The following is a 27233-nucleotide window of genomic DNA, read 5'->3' as shown; positions in this document are numbered from 1 at the left end:
CCGTGTCTGCGTGGGTTTCACCTCCACAACCCAAAAGATGTGCAGGATAGGTGGATTGGCCATGCTAAATTGCCCCTTAATTGGAAAAAATAATTGGGTACTCTAAATTTATAATTTAAAAAAACTAACAATCCATTTACTGTTCACTGATGCTTTGATCATTGTTCACATATCCCCTTGCACCTTCTTCCCAGTAATGCAACCTTTTTAACAACCAGAATTCAGAACAGATCACATGACTCCCCCCCCCCCACCCCCCCCCCCCCCCCCTCCCCACTTTGCTCTCAGTTCAAGACCCAACCCAAACACAATGATGATATGAACTTCACATTTGTAACTGTAACAGAAATACTCATGGTTTGTCAAATAATTCAACAATGCTGATGATTATTAACTTTGAAAATGCTGGCTAATTGAAGCAAAATTAAAATGTAAATTTCTAAATCCACTGAATTGCTGTTTAGTGCTTGAGACAGTTTCATAACCATTTGATGCAAATGTCCGGAATACAGCTCCGCACATTAAGAAATTCTATTACTTTTGTGATAAACCGCCATCCATCATTCACCTCCCATATTTGTAATTTCTTGGTTCTTTCATAGTTAAAATAAATCCCATGATGCAACAGTACAGGGATGATAGCTTGTATTTATTACTTTAAAGCTAGCAATGACAACTGTCAAAACATCCTGGTTACTCTTGAGTTCCCTTTATTGTTCACATGGAAAATCGATAGGCCCAAATGGGTGATGAGTGGAATCATTTCTCAGCTCAGTTACTTGATAAGATGCATCATGCAGAGAGTTTATATCTCATGTTCGAAAGAGTAAAATGCTTTTTTCCTGATCCATTTCACATCAGGAGTGCTGCACTTGAAAGCATTAGGATAGCACTGTTATCAGCAGTTGTTCAAATGATCCATATCCTACTCAGCTGGGAAAAGGAGGGATTGATGTAATGCCCTCATCGTGAGAGGAGGTCGGAGGAGGGGTTGCAAAGCAATTTATAGATATAAACGTAAGCACGGTAGCATTGTGGATAGCACAAATGCTTCACAGCTCCAGGGTCCCAGGTTCGAATCCCGGCTTGGGTCACTGTCTGTGTGGAGTCTGCACGTTCTCCCCGTGTGTGCGTGGGTTTCCTCCGGGTGCTCTGGTTTCCTTCCACAGTCCAAAGACGTGCAGGTTAGGTGGATTGGCCATGCTAAATTGCCCTTAGGGTCCAAATTGCCCTGAATGTTGGGTGGGGTTATTGGGATAGGGTGGAGGTATGGGCTTGGGTAGGGTGCTCTTTCCAAGAGCCGGTGCAGACTCGATGGGCTGAATGGCCTCCTTCTGCACTGTAAATTATATGAAACCTCTGAAAATTTAATTCCAAACTTATTTCTCTTAGAAAGTAAAGTTTTTTGAAAATAGTTGCATATTGAGATGGTGTTGCTGACTTAATAGGATCTGAAGGATGAATCTGAATGCCTGTTCACCCATGGCCCACTTGAGACTCTTAAGTGACTTGCGTTCATCCTCCTGTGGCCGCTGGCATTTTACCCACAACAGCGTATTAGCTGTCCAGGAAAATCTGTCGACGCATGTGGCAATGACGGGGAGGTTGCCTCATATTCAGCCAAACTGTGCACATTGAAGCTCCCTCCCCCCCCCCCCCACCCTCCCAAGATGTTTCCCCTCTTCCCCAGCCCCAATATTCCTGCCCCCCACCACCCCCCCCCCCCCCCCCCACCACCACCCCTCCAACCTCCATGATCACTGACTTATCTTCACCTGGGTTCCATGGTTCCTTTTCAGCTCCTGTTGACATGGCTGGGACAAAAGAGTTGCTGGTATTTGATAGTTTGGCAGCTTTTGCAGGCATGACTTCCTCTCCAACAGGGAGGGAAGGCCTGGCTCGCTCCAATTAAAGCCTGATGACCATTAAATAGCTGTAGAGCAAGTTAGCTAAGCCCATGGTTCAGATGTCCAAATGTTAATGCCTTTAAGGTGATTACTCTTCGAATATAAATCCGGACAATTTTAGCTACTTAACACTGAGGTGAGTCAGAGGCCAGCTATATCTGCATGTAAATTTCAGTATTCGGTTAATAATTGGATTTCCTATTTTTCTGATTGCTTTGTATTTGTAACACAGTGTGATATCTGGTGTCTAATGGTGCGTACCATACACAAATCTCTAATGTGCAATAAAATTCTTAAAGGGACTACAACTTTTTTTTAGGGGTATGTAATCGTTTGAGATTGTTGTGGTATTTTATTGTTTTCCAATTTTAATTGGAATATGTAGAGAATGTTAATAGAAAATCTGTTGCCTATTATCTTCATGTCTTCATAAAACTAATCAGAAATGAAACATTTACAAGAGTTTAGCAGAAATAGGATTATCCTTAAATAAGTGGCAACCTGGTACGTGGTTCTTAAAACATGAAATTTTGATATACCTCAGTCAGTGATGGAACATCGACAGAATTCTATTTCACTACCCAAGTTAATGCTAATAATGCTGGTTGCTTTTTTAAATCCTGGATGTAACCATTGATATCTAGTGGCTGGAAACAACAATTGCAACTCGCTCTGCTCTCCATGTCCGTATGGAAGCATTGCTGAATTATGGGACACCAACATCTAGAAATATCAAGGTGACCAGGGCACTCAATTCTAATGCTTTCAACTCGTGTTAGGCTATCACAGGGTATACCTGCACTGTCAGTCAACTTTCATTTGCTATATATATCCAACAGATGGTGACTGATTGTCTTACAGAAGTAACATTTCCATCGCCTTTCCCATTAGGTTTACACGGATGCATTCTGGAGGTTAATTACATGATATTTAATCATGTGACATCTGAACTTCTGGCATTCAATTGTTGCAGTTTGCGTACAATATTGCACTTAACATAACTTACTTAGGTCACACGTATCTGAGCATCTTTGCTCATCGTGTTTTTTCTTAAACTGGTACATTAGATAGCATTGCTCCTGTCCAGATAGCCAACCAGAATAAAATTCCAAGATGGAATGAATGGCTGAAGTCAAAGATAAGCAGCAGCTATGAATGCCTGAGAAGTCGCCAATATGTTACAAAGCCGCTCGCAGTTATAGCGACCATGTTTTGATTGCGGTAAAGATCCAACTAATATCCTTTAGGGAAGGTCTTTACCTGGTCTGGCCTACATGTGACTCCAGATCCACAGCAACATGGTTGATTCTTAACTACCCTCAGAAATGGTCCAGTAAGCCACTTAGTTCAAAGGCAGTTAAGGATGGGACACAAATGCTGGCCTTTCCTGCGATGCCCACATCATGTGAAAGAATAAATTAATTGCAAATTGTGGCCACAGAGGCACAAACCTCTGCCAGCGATATTGCTTTGGTGATTGATTACCAATCCCAGGAAACTCCCTGGCAACCTCAATTACATAAAAATAAAAGGGCCGGGATTCTCCGACCCCGCGCTGGTTCGGAGAATCCCGGGGGGGGGGCGCCGTGCTGCCTGACGCCGGCTCGCCGATTCTCAGGCAACCGCAGGATCGCCGCTGCGTCAGTCAGGGGCCGTTGAAAGCCCCCCCCCCCCGGCGATTCTCCAGGCCCTGTGATGGGCCGTGTGGCCAAATCCCGCCGGTGTGGGTCATGTCGAGTCCCACACGGCGGGACCTGGAAGTTCTGTGTGCGGGGGCCATCCTGGTGGGGCGATCTGATCCCATGGGGTCGGCCTTCACGGTGGCCTGGCCCGCGATATCGGGGCCTACTGATCGGCGGGCGGGATGGTACCGTGGGGGCCTATGTTCCTCCACGCCGGGCCCCTGTAGGGCTCCGCCATATTGCCCGGGGGCTGGCGCTGAGACGGAAACCCACGCGCAAATGCGGCCATGCCGCGCCGGCTGGAACTGCGGGGACCACTCCGGCGCCAACCTAGCCCCCTAGGAAGGGGAGCCAACCTGATGATCGAGGGCAGTTGACGCCGGAGTGGTTGGCACCACTTTTCACGCCGGCTTCAGAACTTGGCTGCGGGATTGGAGAAACCCGGCCAAGATTAATCCATTTTATATCCATTAATTCCTTTAATATATATTTTTTCAAAAACATTTGATAGTCCCCAATTATAGATAATGGAATGAATTTGCATAAGACACAGGAGAAGTAGCTATAGTCAGTAAAGCTTGTTTTTCCAACTTCTTGGCATTCCCAGCCCAGGTTGTTGTATCTTTGTCTCTCTCTCTGCCTTACTGATTACTGCAGCAGCTTTTCCATCACTACTGTGCAAGTAAGGGAGACAGAGACAAAAAACAAAGAGTCACATACTAAGATATATATTATTTTAATTTAGAGTACCCAATTATTGCTTTTCCAATTAAGGGGCAATTTAGCGTGGCCAATTCACCTACCCCGCACATCTTTGTGTTGTGGGGGTGAACCCATGCAGACATGGGGAGAATGTGCAAACTCCACACGGACCATGACCCAGGGCCGGGATTCGAACCCGAGTCCCCAGCACCGCAGCCCCAGTGCTAACCACTGCGCACAATGCCGCCCCAGGCACACATTAAGATTGAGCACAGCCGAGCATGAAAGTGAAAGGGAGCAAAGCATAGAATGAAACAGAAGGCAAGAAATCACTTTGGTAATAACTACGTGACGGGGGAGCAGATAGAAAACAGTGCATAGGGCCAGAGAGATTCATGAGCTGCATGGTATGGGAAGGAGTAAGGTTGGTGGCTCATTTTGCAGCACAGGCTGATATCTGAAAATGTCAGGGGTAAATGGCTGGAAAAATACATGCTAATTATCATGATCAAATTCTCATGACCAGTTTAAACAGAATTAACATGCTAACCTTTAAGTGGCTGCTTCCCTTTAATGAGCTTCTGCAGCTCCTGATATTACAGCAATAGAATGTAAAATTCTATTCCCTCATTATTTAACTTCAAAATACTGTGCACAGTTCAGGAAGGAAACGCACATTAAATATTTTTTTTATTTGTTCATTGGATGTGGGCATCGCTGGCTGTGCCAGCATTTATTGCCCATTCCTAATTGCCCTTGGGACGACTGTTAAGTGTCAACCACATTGCTGTTGGTCTGGAGTCACATGTCTGCCAGACCAGGCAAGGAAAGCAGATTTCCTTCTCCAAAGGACATTAGTGAAGGAAATGAGTTTTTAACGACAATCGGCAATGGTTTCATGGTTACAGATTTTTTTATTTATTTCAAAAGTCACCATCTGCTGTGGCAGGATTTGAACCTGGGTCCCTAGAGCATTAGTCTGGGGCTCTGATTTACTAGTCCAGTGACGATATCGCTACGTCACCACCTCCCCTGAATGTATGCTCCACAAAGTTAGTATCTGATTGGCTATGCTCAATTTAGGTAAACACAGTAAGAAGTCTTACAATACCAGGTTAAAGTCCAACAGGTTTGTTTCAAATCACTAGCTTTCGGAGCACTGCTCCTTCCTCAGGTGAATGAAGAGGCATGTTCCAGAAACACACATATAGACATAGTCAAAGATGCAATGGCGCATTACATTCATCCCCCACCATCTGGCCTGGGCTTGCGAAATCCTACCAACTGTCCAGGCTTGAGACAATACACACTTCTTTAACCTGGTGGTTATCCCTGTCTCTGGATCTGTAAGACTTAATTACCTGCAAATACTCGCATGCATTGTCTTGCATCTTTGACTTTGTCTAAATATATATTTCTGGAACATACCTCTTCATTCACCTGAGGAAGGAGCAGTGCTCTGAAAACTGGTGATTTGAAACAAACCTGTTGGACTTTAACCTGGTGTTGTAAGACTTCATACTGTGCTTACCCCAGTCCAATGCCAGCATCTCCACATTAATTTAGATAAGTGTGAGGCTTGTGATTCTTCAGTTCTATGATCTCTGCATCAACCTCAGAAATTTGTTTTTTGGGCAAAACCTTTGAGAGATTTCCCCACGGACTGTGAAATAATGCTTATTTATTGATTCCTGGAAAATAAATGAATATTACTTCATTTCACAACTGCAAACTGATAAATAACTAGACTTGACCCTCTTGGGCATTAGAATGGCATCAAGGGCTGTAGAAAAATCGAAGTAAATAGGAAGCGGGGGAAAAACCCCTCCAAGCTGAGAGTCATGCCGAGTACAGAGGAAGATAGTGGTTGTTGTTTCAATCCTATCAACTCATACTTTGTTTTAGGAGTTCCACAGGGCGGTGTCCTGGCCCAGCCATCTTCAACTACTTCATCAATGATTTTCCCTCCAACGTGAGGTCCGAAGTGAAGCTGTTTGCTAATGATTGTCCATTGTTCAGTGCCATTTGCAACTTCTCAGATTTTGAGTAGTCCATGCCTGCATGCAGCAACTTCTGGAGAACAGTGTGGCTTGACTGATAAGTGGCAAGTAACAGTTATGCCACACAAGTGCCAGGCATGACCGTCTCCAACGAGAATCTACCCATTGTCCCCTGACATTCAGTGGCATTACCATCAATGAATCCCCCACTATCAACATCCCGCGGGTTACAATTGACCAGAACCAGAACTCTACAAGCCACATAAAAACAGTGGCTGCAAGAGTACGTCAGGGGCTGGGATTTCTGTTGTGAATAACTCACAGGCTCACTCCCCAAAGTCTGCCCAGTATCAGCAAGGCATAAGTCAGAGTGTGGTAGAATGTTCTGTATGTGGATTGGATTTGTTTATTGCCACGTGTGCCAAGGTACAGTGAAAATTATTTTTCTGCGAGCAGCTCAAACAGATCATTCAGTACATGGAAAGAAAATTAAATAAAAAGAAAATACATAAAAGGGAAACACAAGGGGCAGCACAGTAGCACAAGTGACTAGCACTGTGGCTTCACAACACCAGGGTCCTAGATTCAAATCCCCACTGGGTCACTGTCTGTGTGGAGTCTGCACATTCTCCCCTGTGTCTGCGTGGGTTTTCTCTGGGTGTTCCGGTTTCCTCCCACAGTCCAAAGACGTGCAGGTTAGATGGACTGGCCATGCTAAATTGCCCCCAAGTGTCCAAAAGGTTAGGAGGAGTTATTGGGTTATGGGGATAGGGTTGAAGTGAGAGCTTAAGTGGGTTGGTGCAGAATGGCCTCCTTCTGCACTGTATGTTCTACATTCTAAGGTCCACAATGTAAATACATCGACACAGGCATTGGGTGAAGCATACAGGAGTGTAGTATTAATCAGGTCAGTCCACAAGAGGGTCATTTAGGAGTCTGGTAACAGCAGGGAAGAAGCTGTTTTTGTGCATGTTCTCAGACTTTTGTATCTCCTGCCCAATGGAAGAAGTTGGAAGAGTGAGTAAGCTGGGTGGAGGGGTCTTTGATTATGCTGCCCGCTTTCACCAGGCAGCGGGAGATGTAGATAGAGTAAATGGATGGGAGGCAAGTTTGTGTGATGGACTGGGCTGTGTTTATGACTCTCTGAAGAATTTGTCTTGATGCCAATCAACTCCAGAAGCTCACGCCATCCAGGACAAAGCAGTCTGCTTGATTGGCATTCTATTCACCACCTTGAACATTCACTGCCTCCACTACCAGTGCACGTTTGATGCAGTGTGTATCATTTTCAAGGTGCACTGCAGCAACTCACCAAACTTCCTTGAAAAGCATCTTCCAAATCCACAACCTCCACCACTTAGAAGGACACAGACAGAAGACACATGGGAGCACCACTGTTATAGCCCGTACAGGTCTTAGTGGATAAGGATGATTAACTACCCCATGGATCTTGCAGAATGCAAGCTCCCTCGAGAAGAGGGAAGGGGACCCTTAACAATATTTGGCTCTGTATAAATAGAATTGGCCAATCAGGCACCGACTAGAGAAGACCCAGTAGGGAACCACTGGAGCTGTGTATAATAGTAATTCTAAAATAAAGTAAGCTTTCGACCCAACCGGTGTAGACTCTACAAAAACCACCACCTGCAAGTTCTCTCCCAAGTCACACACCACCCTGACTCAGAACTGTTCTTTCTATGTTGCTGGGTCAAAAATATGGAACCCTCTCCCGAAAACTAATGTTGCAGTTCTTGCAACGCATGAATTACAGCCCTTCAAGAAAGTAGCTCGCTGCCACCTTCTCTCGAGAAGTTAGGGATGGGCTGCAAATGCTGGTCTTTACAGCGACACTTGTGTCCCATGAAAGAGTAAACAAAAGTCATTTTGCCTAAAGAAATAAGTAAATAGTTAAACCCTGCATTTAATATGATGGAGCATTCCACCTAAATATGTACAACCTAAAAATTTGCGACAGCGCTGGCCCCGCACCTGCGGGAGATGTTCACAGACTCGCTAGCCAGGGGCACACTGCCACCCACGTTAGCACAGGCCTCAATCTCGCTGATACCTAAGAAAGACAAAGACCCAACGGAATGTGGGTCATACAGACCCATATCTCTGCTGAACGCAGACGCCAAAATACTGGCCAAAATCCTAGCCAAAAGGCTAGAAGACTGTGTACCTGAGGTGGTCACAGAGGACCAGACGGGCTTCGTCAAAGGTAGATAGCTTACCTCGAACATCAGGCGCCTGCTGAACGTGATAATGACCCCCTCCGGGGAGAGAACACAAGAGGTGATCGTCTCCCTAGACGCAGAAAAGGCCTTCGACAGAGTCGAATGGAAATACCTCATAGAGGTACTGGAGCGGTTCGGGCTTGGAACAGGGTTCACCGCTTGGGTAAAGCTCCTATACAACGCATGGCGAGTGTACGGACCAACAATACCAACTCCCAATACTTCCAGCTACACAGGGGCACCAGACAAAGATGCCCACTGTCCCCGCTGCTGTTCGCACTAGCAATCGAACCGCTAGCAATCGCGCTCAAGGCGGCAAAAAATTGGAGGGGGATCCGAAGGGGAGGCAGAGAGCACAGAGTCTCACTCTATGCAGATGATCTGCTCCTCTACATCTCGGACCCACAAAGCAGCATGGACGGAATCATCGCGCTCCTGAAAGAGTTTGGAGCCTTCTCGGGCTACAAACTCAACATGAGCAAAAGCGAGATCTTCCCAGTACACCCGCAAGGGGGGCAGCACTAAAGGGGCTGCCGTTCAAACAAGCCCGACACAAATTCCGCTACCTGGGGATCCAAATAGCCCATGACTGGTAAGGGATCCACAAATGGAACCTCACCAGCCTGATGGAGGAAGTAAAAAAGGACCTGCAAAGATGGAATACACTCCCACTCTCCCTCACGGGGAGAGTCCAGACGATCAAAATGAACGTACTGCCCAGGTTCCTCTTCCTGTTTAGATCCATTCCGATCTACATCCCCAAGGCCTTTTTCAAAGTGCTGGACAAACTTATCATGGCGTTCGTATGGGGGGGTAAAAATGCTAGGATCCCAAAGAAGGTCCTACAAAAAACAAAATCCAGGGGGGGGCTAGCCCTCCCGAATCTACAATTCTACCACTGGGCGGCAACAGCCGAGCGAGTAAGGGGATGGATCCAGGAGCCAGAAGCCGAGTGGGTGCGTGTGGAGGAGGCCTCCTGCATGGGGACCTCCCTCCGGGCCCTCGCCACGGCAGCACTCCCATCCCCACCCAAAAAACACTCCAGCAGCCCAGTGGTGACAGCCACCCTCCAATCCTGGAACCAACTGCGGCAGCAAGTTGGCCTGACCAAAATGTCGGACAAGGCTCCCATCTGCAACAACCATAGGTTCACACCAGCACTGACTGACGCCACCTTCAAAAGGTGGAGGCAGGACGGGGGGACACTGACAGTCAGGGACCTATACATGGACGACAGGATCGCAACACTGGACGAACTGACAGAGAAATTTCGTCTAGCTGGGGGGAACGAGCTTCGGTACCTGCAGCTCAAAAACTTCCTACGAAAGGAGGCAAGGACGTACCCACAACCGCCACGACAGACACTACTGGAAGACCTACTGGACGCAGTATCCTAGAGAAAGGGAACTGTAGCGACATGTATGACCGACTGGTAGAAAGGGACGACACCGTACTGGACGCAACAAGAATTAAATGGGAGGACGACCTGGGGATTGAGATAGGGTGGGGACTCTGGAGTGAAGCACTGCATAGGGTCAACTCCACCTCCACGTGCGCAAGGCTCAGCCTGACGCAACAAAAAGTGGCACATAGAGCCCACTTAACAAGAAACAGTATGAGTAGGTTCTTCCCGGAGGTGGAGGACAGATGTGAACGGTGCCAAAGAGGCCCGGCCAACCACGTCCACATGTTCTGGTCTTGCCCCAAATTTGTGGAGTACTGGACAGCCTTCTTCGAGGCTATGTCCAAAGTGGTGGGGGTGAGGGTGGAGCCATGCCCGATAGTGGCGGTCTTCGGGGTTCCAGAACAGCCAGATCTATTCCTGGGGAGGAGGGTGGACGCCCTTGCCTTTGCCTCCCTGATCGCCCGCCGTAGAATCCTGTTTGGCTGGCGGTCAGCAGCACCGCCCAGAGCTGCAGACTGGCTGTCCGACCTCTCGGAATCTCTCCAAATGGAGAAAATCAAATTCGCCATCCGAGGGTCGGACGGCGGCTTCCACAGAACGTGGGAGCCATTCATGCAATTGTTCCGGGACCTGTTTGTGGCCAACGTACAAGAGGAAGAATAGTCGGGTGGCCAAGAATCAGGGGAAAATGGACGGGAATCGGGGGAAGGTAGCGGGTTCGTTATGGGGGTTTGATGGCTAGCTAAGGCCCAAAACCAAACTGTAAATAAATGCCTATAAACATGTACCTCGGCCATATTGGGGAATGTAAAATATGTAAGCCGGCTAAAGGGGGCGGCCACAGTTGTTATTACGAAGATGCTTACCTGTAAATATACATGTTAATTTTTGCGTGTTTTTTTTTTCTCTCTCTCTAATTATTTGTTCAATATAAAATATGAAAACTCAATAAAAAACATTAAAAAAAAAATATGTACAACCTAAATAAATTGATACTGTTACTTTTCAAGCGCAAGGAATAACAAAGCATAAAACTGCAGTGGTTCAAGAATGGGCTCATCACCATCTTTAGGGCTGGGCTATAAATGTTGGCCTTGCTATTTCCCTGCTTCTGATGGACAAAAGGGAAGGAAAATATTTTCTCCTGTGAGTAGCAGTATTAAATTCTTGGATTTCCTACCCTTGGGTAGAAAGCCAAGCTGTGTGTTATCAACATTTACTGCTGGCTGTAATGTTTTGTTCAAAACTTCATCCTGAAACCTTCCTCCCAACTTGAGAAGCGGTGCAGTCTTAATTAATTAAGTTGTCATACTGTAGTTGTATTTTGTTTTATAATGCTCTTCTGAAACACCTTGGGCATTTCATTACATTGAAGGCACTATATAAATATATGTTGTTATTGTTGTTGAGTTCTAATTATAAAATATATTAAAAAGAAATATAGCTGGTATAAACATGTAGAATATATTGAATTATTACAATTAATTGAGAATTCTTCCCATCAAATTCCTTCTCCACTGGCCAGTTTTCTCACTTGGCAATGTGTTCAATTCTATTATTATACTTGCTTACTCTAATAGTGAGAGATTAGTTGTGTGCATAGTAAATATTTGCTTTCAATGTTACCTCAGAAAAGTTGGAGTTCATTGTTTATCTGAGGTTTTATGCCAGAAAAATACCCACATATTCCAGTTTGTTTTGCTGCTTCTAAAAAGGGTTTCTCTTGACATTGGCCAAATTCCACGACTTTAATATAGAATCAGAAAGCAGAAGTGCATTGGCTGGGATGAAAGAATGGAAAAGATTGGGAATTAGGTGGGATATTGCCATAGAGAGATTTGTAGACCCGGTCAAGGAATTTGGAATTTAGTACACTGGGAAGCATGAAGCCAATCGACATGTCTGAGGATAGGATGTGAAAAGAACTGAGTTTAGAAAGTCCCGTCACTCTGTGAATGGCCACTTTTGTGCTCAATCATGAATTCACAAGTATTTAACACTGTTAAATTTTGAGACATCATTGTTTTCTGACTATTGGAACCAATCAGGTACAAGTGTGAAGAAAAAGCATAATACCTGAGGTTTGTTAGAGAAATATGTGTATTCGTGAGAGATTTTACATACAGACATAGATGCACTTGTATCTGGCAAATGCTGGATACAAAATGCAAATCTACAAAATGCTGGATACTTAGCAAATTACTGGATCATTACTGTGTAAGTTCTGCTGGTTTTGCAAGGAAAAAAAATAATCACATGGTTGCATTGGTTACTTCCTTGTAGCTGTTTCCTATCGTTACTCTTGGTGGCTGCTGTAGTGTGGAAAATCAAACAAACTTGCTGGGCTTCACGAAGGAGAGAGGTAAGAGATAGCAGTGTTATTTATAATCCAGTACAATCCGCCATTGATAGTGTTATTAATTAATTGAACCTTCTTCCATTTAGCATGGATATCCTACCTTGAGGGACAATCAAAATGTTGTCGATTTGTTATTCATTGGCAGGAATTCAATCTGCAGATGGCTGACAGAAAATAATGTAATTTGTAAAGTAAATAATGTAAATCACAAAGTTAATCGACAGAAGTTTTCAGTTTTACATCTGTAAAGCAGTTAAAGGGTCTATAGTGGTGAACTATACGTCTGAATTTTTCGTCAAGAATTTTTGTTTCTCTAAGATGTGTCCAGTGAGTAGACTGAACCAAGATAGATATGATTGAGTGACCTGTTGAAATACCTTTTGAATTGGTGACCATAGGTAGATTCTGGATTGTACGGGGAAATGTTTAACTCTTCAGTTTGTAGGTATTTTATAAATAATGGTCAAACTTGGAACCATTAGTGTAACATTGTGTGCCTGTATTGAATATGAGAGAAGTCAATATTATGTGCTATCCATGTAGTACACTTTTGTACTATTTTGTTTATTGTCATGTGTACCGAGATACAGTGAAAAGTATTTTTCTGCGAGCAGCTCAACAGATCATTAAGTACATGAAAAGAAAAGAAAAGAAAATACATAATAGGGCAATACAAGGTACGCACATAACATTGTTATAAATAATCGTAAGATAATTATGATAATTATTAAGAAACATTGTGATAAATTACCATAAGACGAATTCAATTGATGATTACCCTAATTCAGAGGAATAATCTAAAGGGGTTTCTTCGCTGACAAAACAATTTGAATTGTGAAACCCTTGGTATAAATTGTTTTGTATAAATAAATGGCAATTGGAATATTACTTCTGTGCAAAGTTGGAAAGTTACAAATGTGTTCATTCAGAGAAGGTTATGTTGTGATATTATACATTGTGTTTGTAGAATATGCTATTGAGAAAACATAACCTTCAAATAAGTTACATATTGTGTGATAATATATTGGAGAATCAATCTTGAACACAGAATATTTTTGGGTTGGTTATTGGTAGAAATGGCATTTCACTATTCTTCTGCAGATGCAATTCATAGGTGGCATAGTAAGTATGCAAGATATCTTGTGTAAGAAATACAGATAGCTCGCATGTGTTCAAGATAATAACTTGGGAGAAGAGTTGAAAGTTTAATTCTGTAAATCTTATTGAATTATGTCTTGCTGCACTGCATCAGTGAGCACATTTGCGTCATAGTTTTGTGACTCTAAAGGATTTCACAGCTTATCAGTATATGCATCGACACTGATGTATATTTTGCAAGGATCCTTGAAACTCCTTGGCTCTACTGTCTACTGTTGCGGATAATTGCAAAATAATCTTTCAATTTTTGTTGTTGGATCCTTCCATTTATGACTCGAACTCATAAATAGTAGATGTCTGTTGACAGCCATGTTTTGATTGGCAAAGGATTTAAGTGCATTTGCGACAGATAAATGGTGCTAATTGGCTAAGCATATCTGTGAGAGCAGGCCTGTGACAGGTGGTGGGAGGACCAGCAAGAGGAAAAAAGCCAATTTGATCTTGTTTTCATCAATCTACCTGCTACAGATTCAACAGTCAATTTCAGCCTAAGCACCCACCATTGTATTTCACCATGCAACTACAAGCATGCAAAATGGAATAGATTCAGATTCAAAAGCTGAAAACTTAAGCATGCTTGAGCATTGTGGCACTATGGGCCATCAGCAACAACAGAATTATGTTCTATCACAAACTGTAACCTGGTAGCATACCCTATCACTCTACCATTGCCTTCACGTCAGAGGATCAACCCAGGCTCAAAAAGATGTGTACATAAATGAAGTGCCACCTGCTGAAGCTACAACACAGGACTGCATACTAAACAGTTGAAGCAGCATGCTACAGAGAGTGAGAAGCTCTACAGTCTTGCCACACCCTGTCGTTGATGGGAGTGACATTTAGGCAACAAACAGGAGGAGAAAGTTCCATGAACATCCCCATCCTCAAATGATAGTGGAGACCAGCATGTGAGTGAAAATGGCAAGGCTGAAACACTTGCTGAAACTATTGTCACTTCATTTCATTTTGGCCTCCTTTTAATATCTCCACCATCACCGAAGCCAGTCTTCAACCATTTCAATTCACTCCAAGTGACATTAAAAAAGACTGAGTGCACCAAATGCAGCAAAAAACCCATGGACTCGACATATCCTGGCTGTAATTCTGAAAATTAGTGCTCCAGAACAAGCTGTATCTCTGGCCAAGCTGTTCCAACACAGCTACAGTACTGGTATCTGCCTGACAAAGTGAAAAGTTTTCCAAGTACGCAAAAAGCAGGACACATCTATTTCACATAACCATGTGAACATATGAATGAGGATCAGAAGTAGGCCACTCGGCCCCTCAAGTCTGCTCTACTGAAACCTCAAACCCACAATCCTGCCTACCCAAGATAAACTTTCACCCCCTTGTCAACCAAGAATCTATCTAGCCCTATTCAAATATTCTCTATTCAGAATCTATTAAAAGACTGTGGGCGGGATTCTCCCATCCCGTGGCAGAGTGTCCACGTCGTCGTACACGGCGTCGCATTGTACGACGGCGTGAACGGGCCGTTCCCAGGACTAATTCTGGCCCCGACAGTGGAGCAGTTCATGCCACTCCAGCTGCCGATCCTGGTGCGAACTGGGCATCATGGGATCCGCGCATGCGCAGTGGCGCCGGCGCCAATGCGCACTTGGGCAGTGTCACCGGCACCAACGCGTGCATGCGCAGTAGCTTCCTTCAGTGCGCCAGCCCCAACGCACATGGCACAGGACTACAGGGACGGGCGGTAGGAAATTAGTCCCCCAGCCAGAGAGGCCGGCCCGCCGATCGGTGTGTCCCGATCGCGGACCAGACTGCATCGGAGACCACCCCTCCTCCGGATCGGGGCCCCCCTCTCCCCCACAGGCCGCCACCCGACCCTTCCACGCTGAGTTCCTGCCGGCTGAGAGCAGGTGCGGATGGTGCCGGCGAGACTCAGTGTTTCCACGCGGCCGCTGGGCCCATCCCAGCCAGCGACCGGCGCCGTGCCAACCACGCTCTGCGGAGAATCGGATGCCGGCGTTGGGGCAGCGTGGCCCGGTCGCGGGGATTCTCCGGCCCGGCCCAGGGTTGAGAGAATCCCGCCCCTCTGTTTCCAATGACTTTTGAGGAAGAGAATTCCAAAGACTCACAACCCTTTGAGAGAAAAAAAAATCTCCTCATCCCTATCTAAAATGCAGTAAGAAGTGTTACAACACCAGGTTAAAGTCCAACAGGTTTGTTTCAAACACTAGCTTTCGGAGCACGGCTCCTTCCTCAGTTGAATGAAGAGGTATGTTCCAGAAACATATATGAAATGAAAATGAAAATCGCTTATTGTCACGAATAGGCTTCAATGAAGTTACTGTGAAAAGCCCCTAGTCGCCACATTCCGGCGCCTGTCCGGGGAGGCTGGTACGGGAATTGAACCGTGCTGCTGGCCTGCTTGGTCTGCTTTAAAAGCCAGCGATTTAGCCTTGTGAGCTAAACCAGCCCCGATATATATCGACAAAGTCAAAGATGCAAGACAATGCTTTGCATGCGAGCATTTGCATCTAATTATGTCTTTACAGATCCAGAGATAGGGGTAACCCCAGATTAAAGAGCTGTGAATTGTCTAAAGCCAGGACAGTTGGTAGGATTTCGCAAGCCCAGGCCAGATGGTGGGGGATGATGTAATGCAACATGAATCCAAGGTCCCGTTTGAGACTGTACTCGTATGTGCGGAACTTGGCTATAAGTTTCTGCTCGGCGATTTTGCATTGCCTGAAGGCCACCTTGGAGAATGCTTACCCGGAGATCAGAGGCTGAATGCCCTTGACTGCTGAAGTGTTCCCGACTGGAAGGGAACATTCCTGCCTATCGCTAGATAAACGGCTGCCACCTCCAAACGAACCCGAAAGTTCATCCTCTCAGGGTGAACTTAATTTTCTCAAGTCTAAGAAACCCAGCCATGTAGCTAACTCTGATTTTGGGGGCTTCGAGTCCCTCCATGCTAGCAATATCAGTCTCCGGGCTACCAAGGAGGCAAAGGCCAAAACGTCAGCCTCTCTCGTCCCCTGGACTCCCGGACTTGCGACACTCCAAAAAGTACCACCTGTGGACTCAGCACAACTCTCGTTTTAGTACCGTGGACATGACCTTGTCCTGTATCCCCTTGAAACTTTCTTGTCCTGTGTCTCCTGTGGAGGTAGAAGCAGAAAGGTCAAAACCTGCCTTTGCCCAAAATCCCTTATCTGCAGATGTCGAAACCCATTCCCTCCCGGAAATTCAAGCTCCTCCTCCAAATCCTCTAAATATGGAAAGCTCCCATCAATAAATAGATCCCCCAGTCTCTCAATCCCTACTCTCTGCCACCTCTGAAACCCCCATTCAGCTTCCCCGGGACAAAACGGTGGTTGCCACAAATTGGAGTCCACACCGACACTCCCTCCACTCCCATATGCTTCCGCCACTGCCCCCAAACTCTAAGAGCCGCCATTATCTCTGGGCTTGTGGAGTACCGGGCCGGCGAGAATGGCAGAGGAGCTGCCACCAATGCCCCAAACTTGTGCCCTTACATGAGGCCGCCTCTTCCTGCTCCCACAATGACCCCTCCCCCACTACTCACTTCCTAATCATGGCTATATTTGCCGCCTAGTACTGGTTCCTAAAGTTCGGAGTGCTTCCCATACCGTTGCTGCCGAAACTTCCCCTGTATCATTTATCTCCAAGTAATTCTGAAAGGCCTCCCTCACCCAGCTGCATACCCCCTCATCTGCCTCTTACTTTTCTAAACTCCAGTGGATTCAAGCCGAACCTGTTCAACTTTTCCTCATAAGAAAACCTGTCCATTTCTAATATTAGCCTGGTAAACCTTCTCTGAATTGCTAATATATTTACAAGGAGATCAATACTGGACACAGTAGTCCAGCTGTGATCTCAGAGTGTCCTCCCTGCACAACTGAAGCATAACCTCCCAACTTTTCCAATCAATTCCCCTCACAATAAACAATAACATTCCATTAGCTTTCAGAATTACTTACTGCACCTGCATGCTAGCATGCTTCAGCAGTCTACTATTAAGCATCAACAAACTGATGGGAAATGTGATAGTGCTCTGCAGTAACACCTGCTCACTGATGTTCAGTTCCAGTTCCACTCTGCTCCAAACCTTGTTACAGCCTTGGTCCAAATAAGGACAAAAGAGCTCATTTCCAGTAGTGAAGTGATACGGATATCAAGGCAGCATTTGACCAAACGTGGCATCAAGGAACCCAAACAAAATTGAAGGCAACAGAAATTAGGGGGGGTGTTCCTCACTTGTTGGTGTCATTACCTATCACAAAGGAAAATAGTTATGGTCTTTGGAGGGTAAGTATCTAAGTCCAAAGACTTTGCTACATATTTCCTTAGGGCAGTGTCCTTGGCTCAATCATCATCATCTTCCCTTCATCACAAGATCAAAAGTGGCGATATTCGCAGATGACTGCACAGTGCTCAGTTCCACAATTCCTTGTGCTATGAAGCAGTCCATCCCTCCTTCGAACAATATCTGAACAACACCGTAGCTTGGACTAAGAAGTGACAAATAACATTTATAAGACACAGTGCCAGGCGATGATTATGTCCAACAGCAGAGTCTAGAAACTTCCCCTTGCCATTGAACATCATGACCATTGTTGAATCCCTCACCATCAACATCCTGAAGTCATCATTGACCAGAAACGTCACCAGACTAGCCACATAAATGTTATGGTTGCAAGAACAGTTACATGTTCTGTTAGTAACTCATTTCCTGATTCCCCAAAGCCTGTCCCACATTTACCGGACACAATTAAAAAGTGGCTTGAGATTAGCACCCCATTCACTTCCTCGCCAACAACACATCTTGGGCAAGATTCTCCATCCCATCAGCCCCATTTTCCAGCATGCCGCCGCCGGCAGCGGGTTTCTCCATTCACGCAGCCGGCAATGGGGTTTCCCATTGCGGGCCACTCCATTCCGTCGGAAAATGCGCCAGGCGTGTGTGCGTTGCAGATATGGTGAAGGATCCCACCACCGGAGAATCCGAAAGCTTGTCTCTAAGGTGACATCTACTCCCCAGAAGAACAAGGACAGCAGGCATATGGGAAACTAACAGCTCAAGTCACACACAACCCTGACTTGGAATTACATCACCTGATGCCAAAATCCTGTTACTCCTTATCTAATAGCACTGTGGGAATACCTGCATCACACAAACACATTTGCTTCAGTTCAAGGAGAGGCTCACCACAATTCTTACCAAGAGTAATTAGAGAGGGACAGTAAATGCTGGCCTTTGCAGCCAGTGAATGAATTAATAAAAAGAAACAAGCACGTGATTGGGATTGATCATACGGTGATCATGTATGACATTGCGAACTTGCAGATGATTCCTGTTCCTTGGAAATGATTAGGTTTTTGTCATTATTTTTCATCAACACAATGTGGGCAATATCATTCTGATAGATAGGTGTAATAATTTATTGAGATGATGAGGTGCTTCTAGTTACTATGATCCGCAGGTTCAGCTCATTCCAACTGCAGTTCTTTCAAGCGTCCATTCCTCAGAAACAAGTTTTTTTTCAGGTGTAAACAGATTTGTAAGAGAAAATGACAATGAATGTTTCTTCAAGTTTCTTTTGGGAAAATGGTAATTATATAATTGGATCAATAAATGCATTTATTGCAAAAAATAAATTCAATTGCTAGTAGGTCCTGTAAGTGAGCTTCTTGCCAGGAGTGTTCTGTGGTATTAAATGTTTGAGCTATTTTGTTGGAATGTCCTTTTGGCATGAAATATGTGTTTTATTATTTACAGATCTTATCATTTCATCATAAATCAGCTTATTGATTTACTTGCCCTGTTCTTAACATATTTATTAGAATTTAAGCAGTACTTGGTATGGGTTTGTGGATATATGAAATAGTCACTGAGACCGATGTATACATTTCAAACTTAGGTTTTATTTTTAGTATCATAATAATCCAATGTGAAATCTTTTGTTTACTTTAGAATAAGAATTTTCCAGAATGATAAATTACTTTTTCTGAAGTTTGACAATTTAGAGCCAATGTTGGAATATTTATTGGTTATTTTTTCATTACAGATTAAAATATAACTTGTCATGTCTGACACTTAATCTGTGAATATCGATCAAGCTGTGGTAATATTAAACTTTTTCTAAGTGCATATATTTGATTATTTCAGATAAAATAAAAAGTTGCCCCTCGCCTTTTTTTTGAGTACCCAGTGGTTTACAAATTAATCCCGCCCAGCCTTGCCTTTATGAAGCAGCACGTTTTCCTCCTATTGTCTAATCTTTAGATTTCCTCCTTCTGCAGTATTCTATAACCAATAGGCTCAGTTATCTGCTTCCAGACTTCAACTTTATGCTTTATTGATCCACTTATATGGAGGTACACAGGTAACAGTTGTGTATGTTGACCTAATTTCCTGCTTGTGCTTCTGTGGGAAAGGATCGTCTTCGTCAAAATTGCAAGAGAATCAATCGTTATCCTATATTCTACTGCCATCTTTCCAACACAAATTTTCTGCAGATTATCAAAATTCCAATTCTCTTCCTTCAATAAAATCATTGTGCTTCTAAAATATTTCTGTGATTGCTTTTAGCGCAATATAGGTTGAAGGCATAGCTCCCAATGGTAGGGGTGAATAGGAGATAAGAACAGCCCTAGAGAAGCTGAGTGAGAGCTGCTTCTGGGATCCTAGAAGGAGGTCAAAGGATGGGCATTTTAAATTAAGAGAGTTAAGCACATATTTTAGGCTGGCATTTCAGTGCAGCACCTTTCAGATGAGAATGTAAGCAGGGACCATATTTTCTCACGCCGGTCGATGTAAAAGATTCCATGACATAATTGGAAGAAGAACAGAACTTTCTTATGGTCCAGCCAACATTTATTACTCAAACAGGATGGTTATTTTGCCATTCATCTCATTGCTTACAATTTGTGAGAGAAATCAACTTGGCCCCACCCCTCCCCCACGTGGCCACCCATCCCTTGTTCAGTTTTGCTGCCAGTAAGCACTAACCTTTGTTCTCCTATTAACACATTCTGCTATTTTACCTTTTGCCACTATTAACACTCTTCAACCCAAATGTCTCCAATAACAGCCCCACTTTAGGTTCTGCCCCACCTCCTTCACCTCACCTGCCCCTATAATTATGGGCGTGATTTACCGGCCACGTCCTGCCAGACTCATGGTGGGATGTGACCAGTAGATCCCAGGAGAGGCCTCCCCTGCGATTCCCAATGGCCGTTATGCCTCGCGAGATCTAACCAGATCTACGTCGTGACCCATTGTGGGTGGGACCCAGTCTCGCAGCGTTAATTGAGTTTAGAAACCTGCTTCACTCTGCTGACGTCAGATCGAACAGCCACCTGGGCCGGGATTCTCCTCTACCCGGCGGGGCGGGGGGTCCCGGCGGGACGGAGTGAGGGGCCAAGCCCGAGCCGGAGTCGCGCCCGCTCCGCCAGCCGGCGCAATCGGCCTTTGGCGCCCTGCCAGCCGGGGCCGAAAGGCCTTCGCCGGCCGGCGAAAGTCCGCGCTTGCGCCGTGCGTCAGTGGCTGCTGACGTCATACCAGCGCATGCGCAGGGGAGGGGGTCTCTTCCACCCACGCCATGGTGAAGGCCATGGCGGGGCGGAAGAAAAAGAGTGCCCCCACGGCACAGGCCCGCCCATCGATCGGAGGGCCCCGAACGCGGGCCATGCCACCATGGGGGCTTCCCCTCCAGGTCAGATCCCCCCCCCCCCCCCCCCCCCCAAGACCCCGGAGCCTGCCCACGCTGCCAATCCCGCCGGTCAGGTAGGTGTTTTGATTCCCGCCGGCGGGAGAGGCCTGTCAGCGGCAGGACTTCGGCCCATTACGGGCCGTAGAATCGCCACGGGGGGCCCGCCGACCGGCATGGCGCGATTCCCTCCCCTGCCGAATCTAGGGGGCGGAGAATTCGGGACACGGCGGGGGCGGGAATGACGCCGGCCCCGGGAGATTCTCCGACCCCCCCGGGGGTCAGAGAATTCCGTCCCTGGTTTCTATTGGCCTCACACTGGAGACCCCAGATAGGTACCATTTAGCACTGGTCTTCACAAACATGGACAAGGCAGACAGCACTTGGGAGGGGGGGTCTCCCACTGGTCGGAGGCCCCCTGATGTTTTCCCTCTGGCTAGGCTGGCACCCTGGCACTGCTGGTGCCACCTGGGCACATTGGCAGTGACAGCATGGTACCTTGGAAGTGCCACCTGGGTGCCACGCTGGCACTGTCAAGGTGCCCAGGTGGCACTGACAGGTTGGCAAGGGCACTGCCAGGGATCCAGGTTGGCAGTGCCAAAGTGCCAGGCTGGCATTTTGCCCACAGTGATCATCGGGCGCGGTGATGCCCTGCTTGTATGAGGTGGGGTGCCGAGGGGGGCCCAAGGACCCCCTTATGAGTGAGTTGGGGTGTTGGGGGGGCTGAGAGTCAAATTGGGGGGGTCGAGTGATCGGGGCAGCATTTAAAAATGGCATCCGTATCTCTTCCTGCTCTGAGGAGTGCCACTCGCTAGTGCAAGAAATGACACTAACTGCAGCCTTGGGGTTGTTCCCCGCTGAGGTCCAAAATAGTAACAGACTGCTGTTAAATAGTGGGGTCATTCCCAGCACTCCAAGCACCGGGAACGACCCCATTAATCTCGCCCAGAACGGACTCTGGTTTTTTGTTTTGGTTAGATCGCGCCCCATATAATTTATTACATTTCTACCTTGTTCAGTCTTGTAGAAGGATTATATAGACTGGAAACGTTAACACTGTTTCTCAATCTACAGATCCTGCCAGACCTGCTGAGGTAGCCAGCATTTTCTGTTTTTGTTTCAGATTTCCAGCATCCATAGTATTTGCTTTTATTTATATGGCTGGCCCAGTTATGTTTCTGGTCAATGGTAACTCTCAGGATGTGGGATAGTGTGGGATTCAGCAATGGTAATGACATTGATTGACATAGGGAGAAGTTTGGATTCCCTCTCCTGGAGGTGGCCATTGTCTGACATTTGTATAGCATGACTGTTACTTGCCTTAGCCAAAGCCTGAATGTTGCACAGTTCTCGCTGCATAAGGACGTGGACTGCTTCAGTATCTGTGCATCATCAGTGAACGTCCCCACTGCCAACCTTATGATGGACGCAATGTGGTTGATGAAGCAGCTGAAGCTGTTTGAGCCTCGGACACTACTCTGAGCTATTACAGCCACAGTGTCCTGCCACTGAGAAGATTGAGCTCCAACAACCACACCCATCTTCCTTTGTGCTAGGTATGACTCCAACCAGTGGAGAGTTTGCCCCTACTGATATCCATTAACTTCAGTTTCGCGAGCACCTCATGATGTCACACTCAATCAAATGTTTGTTTTATAAATTTAGAGTGTCCAATTCATTTTTTACAATTAAGGGGCAATTTAGCATGGCCAATCCACCTAACCTACACATCTTTTGGGTTGTGGGGGCAAAACCCACGGAAACATAGGAGGAATGTGCAAACGCCACATGGACAGTGACCCAGAGCCAGGATCGAACCTGGGACCTTGGCGCAGTGCTAACTACCCCAAATACTGTGCTGCCCCTCACTCAGTCAAATGCTGTCTTGATATCAAGATAGTCATTCTCACTGATGAATGCGCATGTTTACAAATGCTGCTAAGAATACATATGCCACAGAAAAAGTGGTCCCCATTTCCCCAAATCTTTCTTACACTTACAAGAGTGTGAAAACTTATTTTTTTCTTCTATCTGCCATTGACCAGAATTATTTTTATTGCAAAGAAATTGCACTTTGAGAAAATTGTATTTTGCAGTGAGACTGGGAATGATAAACCCATTTGGTGCCCAGTTATGTGCACTGGCCACGTCTGCACTAAACACACAGGAATTCCAAGTTAATAGGAATTTATATTTTCACCTAACACAACACAATCATACAGCTTTGCTTTTCCATAATTTGACATGAAATTGCAACCAGCATCAATACCGGGTGTGTGACAGAAATCTACTTTTTGTGCAAATGCAAAAGCCATGACAAACAAATAACTGCCATTTGGTATGACAAGAATAGTGTTATTTTCATGCCGTGTTTTTTATATTTTCTTGTGTTTTTTATTTCTGCGATATTTTACGACCAGGCAGCCAAGCTTTTGCAAGTTTTTTGCCTATAGTAGTATAACTAGTCACTGTACACCAGAATGGTGCAGACTGACTTAACCCACTATTTCTCCTTATTTTTGTCCTGTGAAAAAGTGCTTGGGTTTTTTGCACTGGCGGTTTCTGTTGCTTGACCCAGATTTAAATTATTTTTTATAGCCAATGATCCTATCAAACCATCAAAAATATTCGGACAAATTATAACAGAACATGATTTATATAGGGTAAAATTACAGCAACCCAAATGATTAGCCATTGACATTAATCAGCAGAGTAATCCATGCAGAAAAACATTGTTCATTGTCTTATTTTGGGTTCGGAGTTATCAATATCAATCGTAAGAGACCCCAAAGAAAACATTTTATGTAGGGCAGTAATCTACAGAAACATCAACAATAAAACCAGGCATCTTTTCACAGTACCTTCATTGCAGTGTTAATATAAGCTTACTTGTGACAATAAAGATTATTATTATCAAGGGTATTCATCAGAAATTAATGCCAGCGAAGGAATGTTCAAAGAGCTAACTAATTTAGGCAGCTTGATTGAAATTATATTAGAAGCAAGAGATGATGTGAGGTAACCTAATCTATACGTAGAATGAAAAATCGCAAGAATTAGGAAAATAATTTTCTGCTTGCATTAATATCGTTATGAATATTGCCAGTTGATGTATGTTTTTTTACTTGCATTACACTTCTTTTATTTAATAGTCTGTCTTCAATTTCATGAAATCAAGTAAAATAATCTCTACAGTAGAGACCAGAAAGTATTTAATTTTTTTACATAGTTTTTTCTTTAATGTACAATAGAAGCAAGTGGTGCTGGATGGTAACTGTAGAAGAATTGAGTAATGTTGGCAAGCCTTCAGGCCCCATAGTGTGGAACGCCACTAACAGTAATAGTAAAGATAAGGGGCGCGATTCTCCCAACGGGGGACTAAGTGCCGACGCCTGAGTGAGAACTGGAGTGTTTCACTTCAGCGTCGGAGGCCGCTCCTCACCCCCTATTCTCCCACCGCCAGGGGGCGAGGAGCGGCGCCGCGTCAATTTCGCGCGCCGGGCCTTGGCGCCCACGTCAAAGTGGCGCTGCCTAAATGACGCGGCCAGCGACGCCTAAATGACGTCACCCGCGCATGCGCAAGTTGGCCGGCACCAACCCGCGCATGCGCGGTTGCCATCCTCCTCGCGGGCGCCCCGCAAGACATTGAGCATTGACTTGCGGGGCGGCGGAGGGAAAAGAGTGTGTCTTTTAGAGACGCCGGCCCGCCGATCGGTGGGCACCGATCGTGGTCCAGACCCCCACTGGTGCTCGATCCTCCCTCCCCTCCCCACAGGCCGCACACGCAGCATTCTCGCGCTGTTCGCGCCGGCAATGACCAGGTGTGGTTGCCGCCTGCATGAACCGGTCGTATTGGGCAGGCCACTCAGCCCTTCCGGGCCGGAGAATCGCCGCTCAACCGTTAGAAACGGCGAGCGGCGATTCTCCGAGCGGCCTGTCGTAAAACGCAGCACATTTTGGGGGGGGGGGGGGGGTGGGAGAATCGCGTGGGGGTGCCAGGGCGGCGTGGTGGGAATCGCCCGGCACTCCTGCGATTCTCCCACCCGGCGTGGGGGTCAGAGAATCGCGCCCAAGGTAAGTGCAGAAATGGTGGCATAGGGGTAATATCCGTGCTAATATCCAAACACACAGGCACGGATTGTAAAATAACATCTGGTTCACCAGCCGAAATAGCTCAGTTGGGAGAGCGTTAGACTGAAGATCTAAAGGTCCCTGGTTCAATCCCGGGTTTCGGCATCCCACCGGGTGCTGCGATTTCTGGGCAGCACGGTAGCATTGTGGATAGCACAATTGCTTCACAGCTCCAGGGTCCCAGGTTCGATTCAGGCTTGGGTCAATGTCTGTGCGGAGTCTGCACATCCTCCCCAAGTGTGCGTGGGTTTCCTCCGGTTGCTTCGGTTTCCCCCCACAGTCCAAAGATGTGCAGGTTAGGTGGATTGGCCATGATAAATTGCCCTTCGTGTCCAAAACTGCCCTTAGTGTGGGTGGGGTTACTGGATTATGGGGATAGGGTGGAGGGTGGACCTTGGGTAGGGTGCTCTTTCCAAGAGCTGGTGCAGACTCCATGGGCCGAATGGCCTCCTTCTGCACTGTAAATTCTATGATCTAATGGGCGGAATTCTCCGCAGGGGGCCGAATTCGTGAAGGCCGTCGTGAACTCGGCCGAGGTTCACGACGGCCTCGGCCGCTCCCCGCACCTAATTCACCCCCACCCGGGGGGCTAGGAGCGGGCCCCCGTCGTTCTTGGCAGCGACCTCATCGCGCCGAGAATGACGCGCGTCCGGCGCATTTGCGAAGTCATCCGCGCATGCGCGGGTTGCCGGTTCCAACCCGCGCATGCGCGGATTACTTTATCGCGCAGACGGCACGAACCCGCGAATGCGTGGTGGCCGTCTTTCTCCTCAGCCGCCGGCAAGACGTGGCTTAATTTTGCCAGGCGGCGGTGGGGAAAGAGTGCGTCCGTTTTGGACACTGGCCCGGCGATCGGTGGGCACCGATCGCGGGCCTGACCCCTCCCGAGCACAGTCGTGGTGCTCCCGTCCCAATCGGGCCCCTAGATGCCCCAAACGGGCATCTGCCGCCTGTTTCACGAATGCAGCGACCAGGTGTGGTTGCTGCTGTGTTGAAACGGGCGTGAAGGGCAGGCCGCTCGGCCCATCGGGCTCGGAGAACCGCCGTTCCGCTGAAAAACGGCGAGCGGCGATTTTTCCGAGCCGGGGGTGGGAGGAGAATGTTTTCACAAATCAGCCCATTTTCTACCTCTTTTTGTGCAGCCTGGAGCACATAGTGGAACAGTGGGAAACAGTGCTGACACAACTGCAGGGCCATGTGGCTGATTTACATAAATGCAAAGAACGCAAAGTACCTTGACGCAACGTTGAATGTTTTTGTTACATGCTACCTTGCTAGATGTTTCAGTACATGTTCCAGTTCTGGTTGCCTCCCTGTAGGAAGCTTTTCTCACTGGAGCGAAGAAGGAAGGGAGATGACTTGATAGAGGTGTGCAAGGCGATGAGAGGCATGGATAGAGTATGATAAGCACAGTTTGTAGAGTCACTAAAGAGGCACAGGGCTGAAAACACATTTTCGCGCAGATAACATTCAGTGAATACAACACGACTGATTTTGATTTTTAAAAAATATTTTATTCAAGGCATTTTTGCACATACACACAAAAAAATCACAAGAACAACAAAACAACTCAATGAACAACCACAATCCACCTGCCCCCCCCCCCCCCCCCCCCCCCGCCCCAGACACCAACAACCCACCACACATCGCCTTTGCCATTTTAACCCCCTTCACACCCCCCCCACCCCTTGCTGACCCCTCAATAAGTTAAATAGGTTAAGAGCCCATGCTGTTCAGGGTACGGTACTAGCATGGATAGAGAATTGGCTGAATGGCAGAAGACAGAGAGTGGGGTCTTTTTCAGGGTGGCAGCCGGTGAATAGCGGTCTGCTTCAGGGGTCGGTGCTGGGCCCACAACTCTTTACAATGTACATTAATGATCTGGAAGAAGGAACTGAGGGCACTGTTGCTAAGTTTGCAGATGATATAGCATAGGGAGTATCAAGGAG

The 27233-nt window shown here is 46.3% G+C and overlaps 1 protein-coding gene and 1 non-coding gene across 2 annotated transcripts in view; both read left to right on the top strand.

Moving 5' to 3' along the window:
* The window catches only part of atrnl1b (attractin-like 1b), a 1095064-nt gene that overhangs the window by 706922 nt on the left and 360909 nt on the right, over positions 1-27233 (top strand). Inside the window, exon 26 of the mRNA XM_038774130.1 lies at positions 12217-12295. Within this exon, the coding sequence (XP_038630058.1) occupies positions 12217-12295 (79 nt within the window). The remainder of the gene's footprint in view (positions 1-12216; positions 12296-27233) is intronic.
* Positions 25317-25389, top strand: trnaf-gaa. Its single transcript has one exon. It is a non-coding gene; the product is annotated as a tRNA-Phe (tRNA).

Source organism: Scyliorhinus canicula, chromosome 16 (assembly GCF_902713615.1).
Source record: "Scyliorhinus canicula chromosome 16, sScyCan1.1, whole genome shotgun sequence".
Classification (NCBI taxonomy): domain Eukaryota; kingdom Metazoa; phylum Chordata; class Chondrichthyes; order Carcharhiniformes; family Scyliorhinidae; genus Scyliorhinus; species Scyliorhinus canicula.
This window is presented reverse-complemented; position numbering and strand designations above follow the sequence as displayed.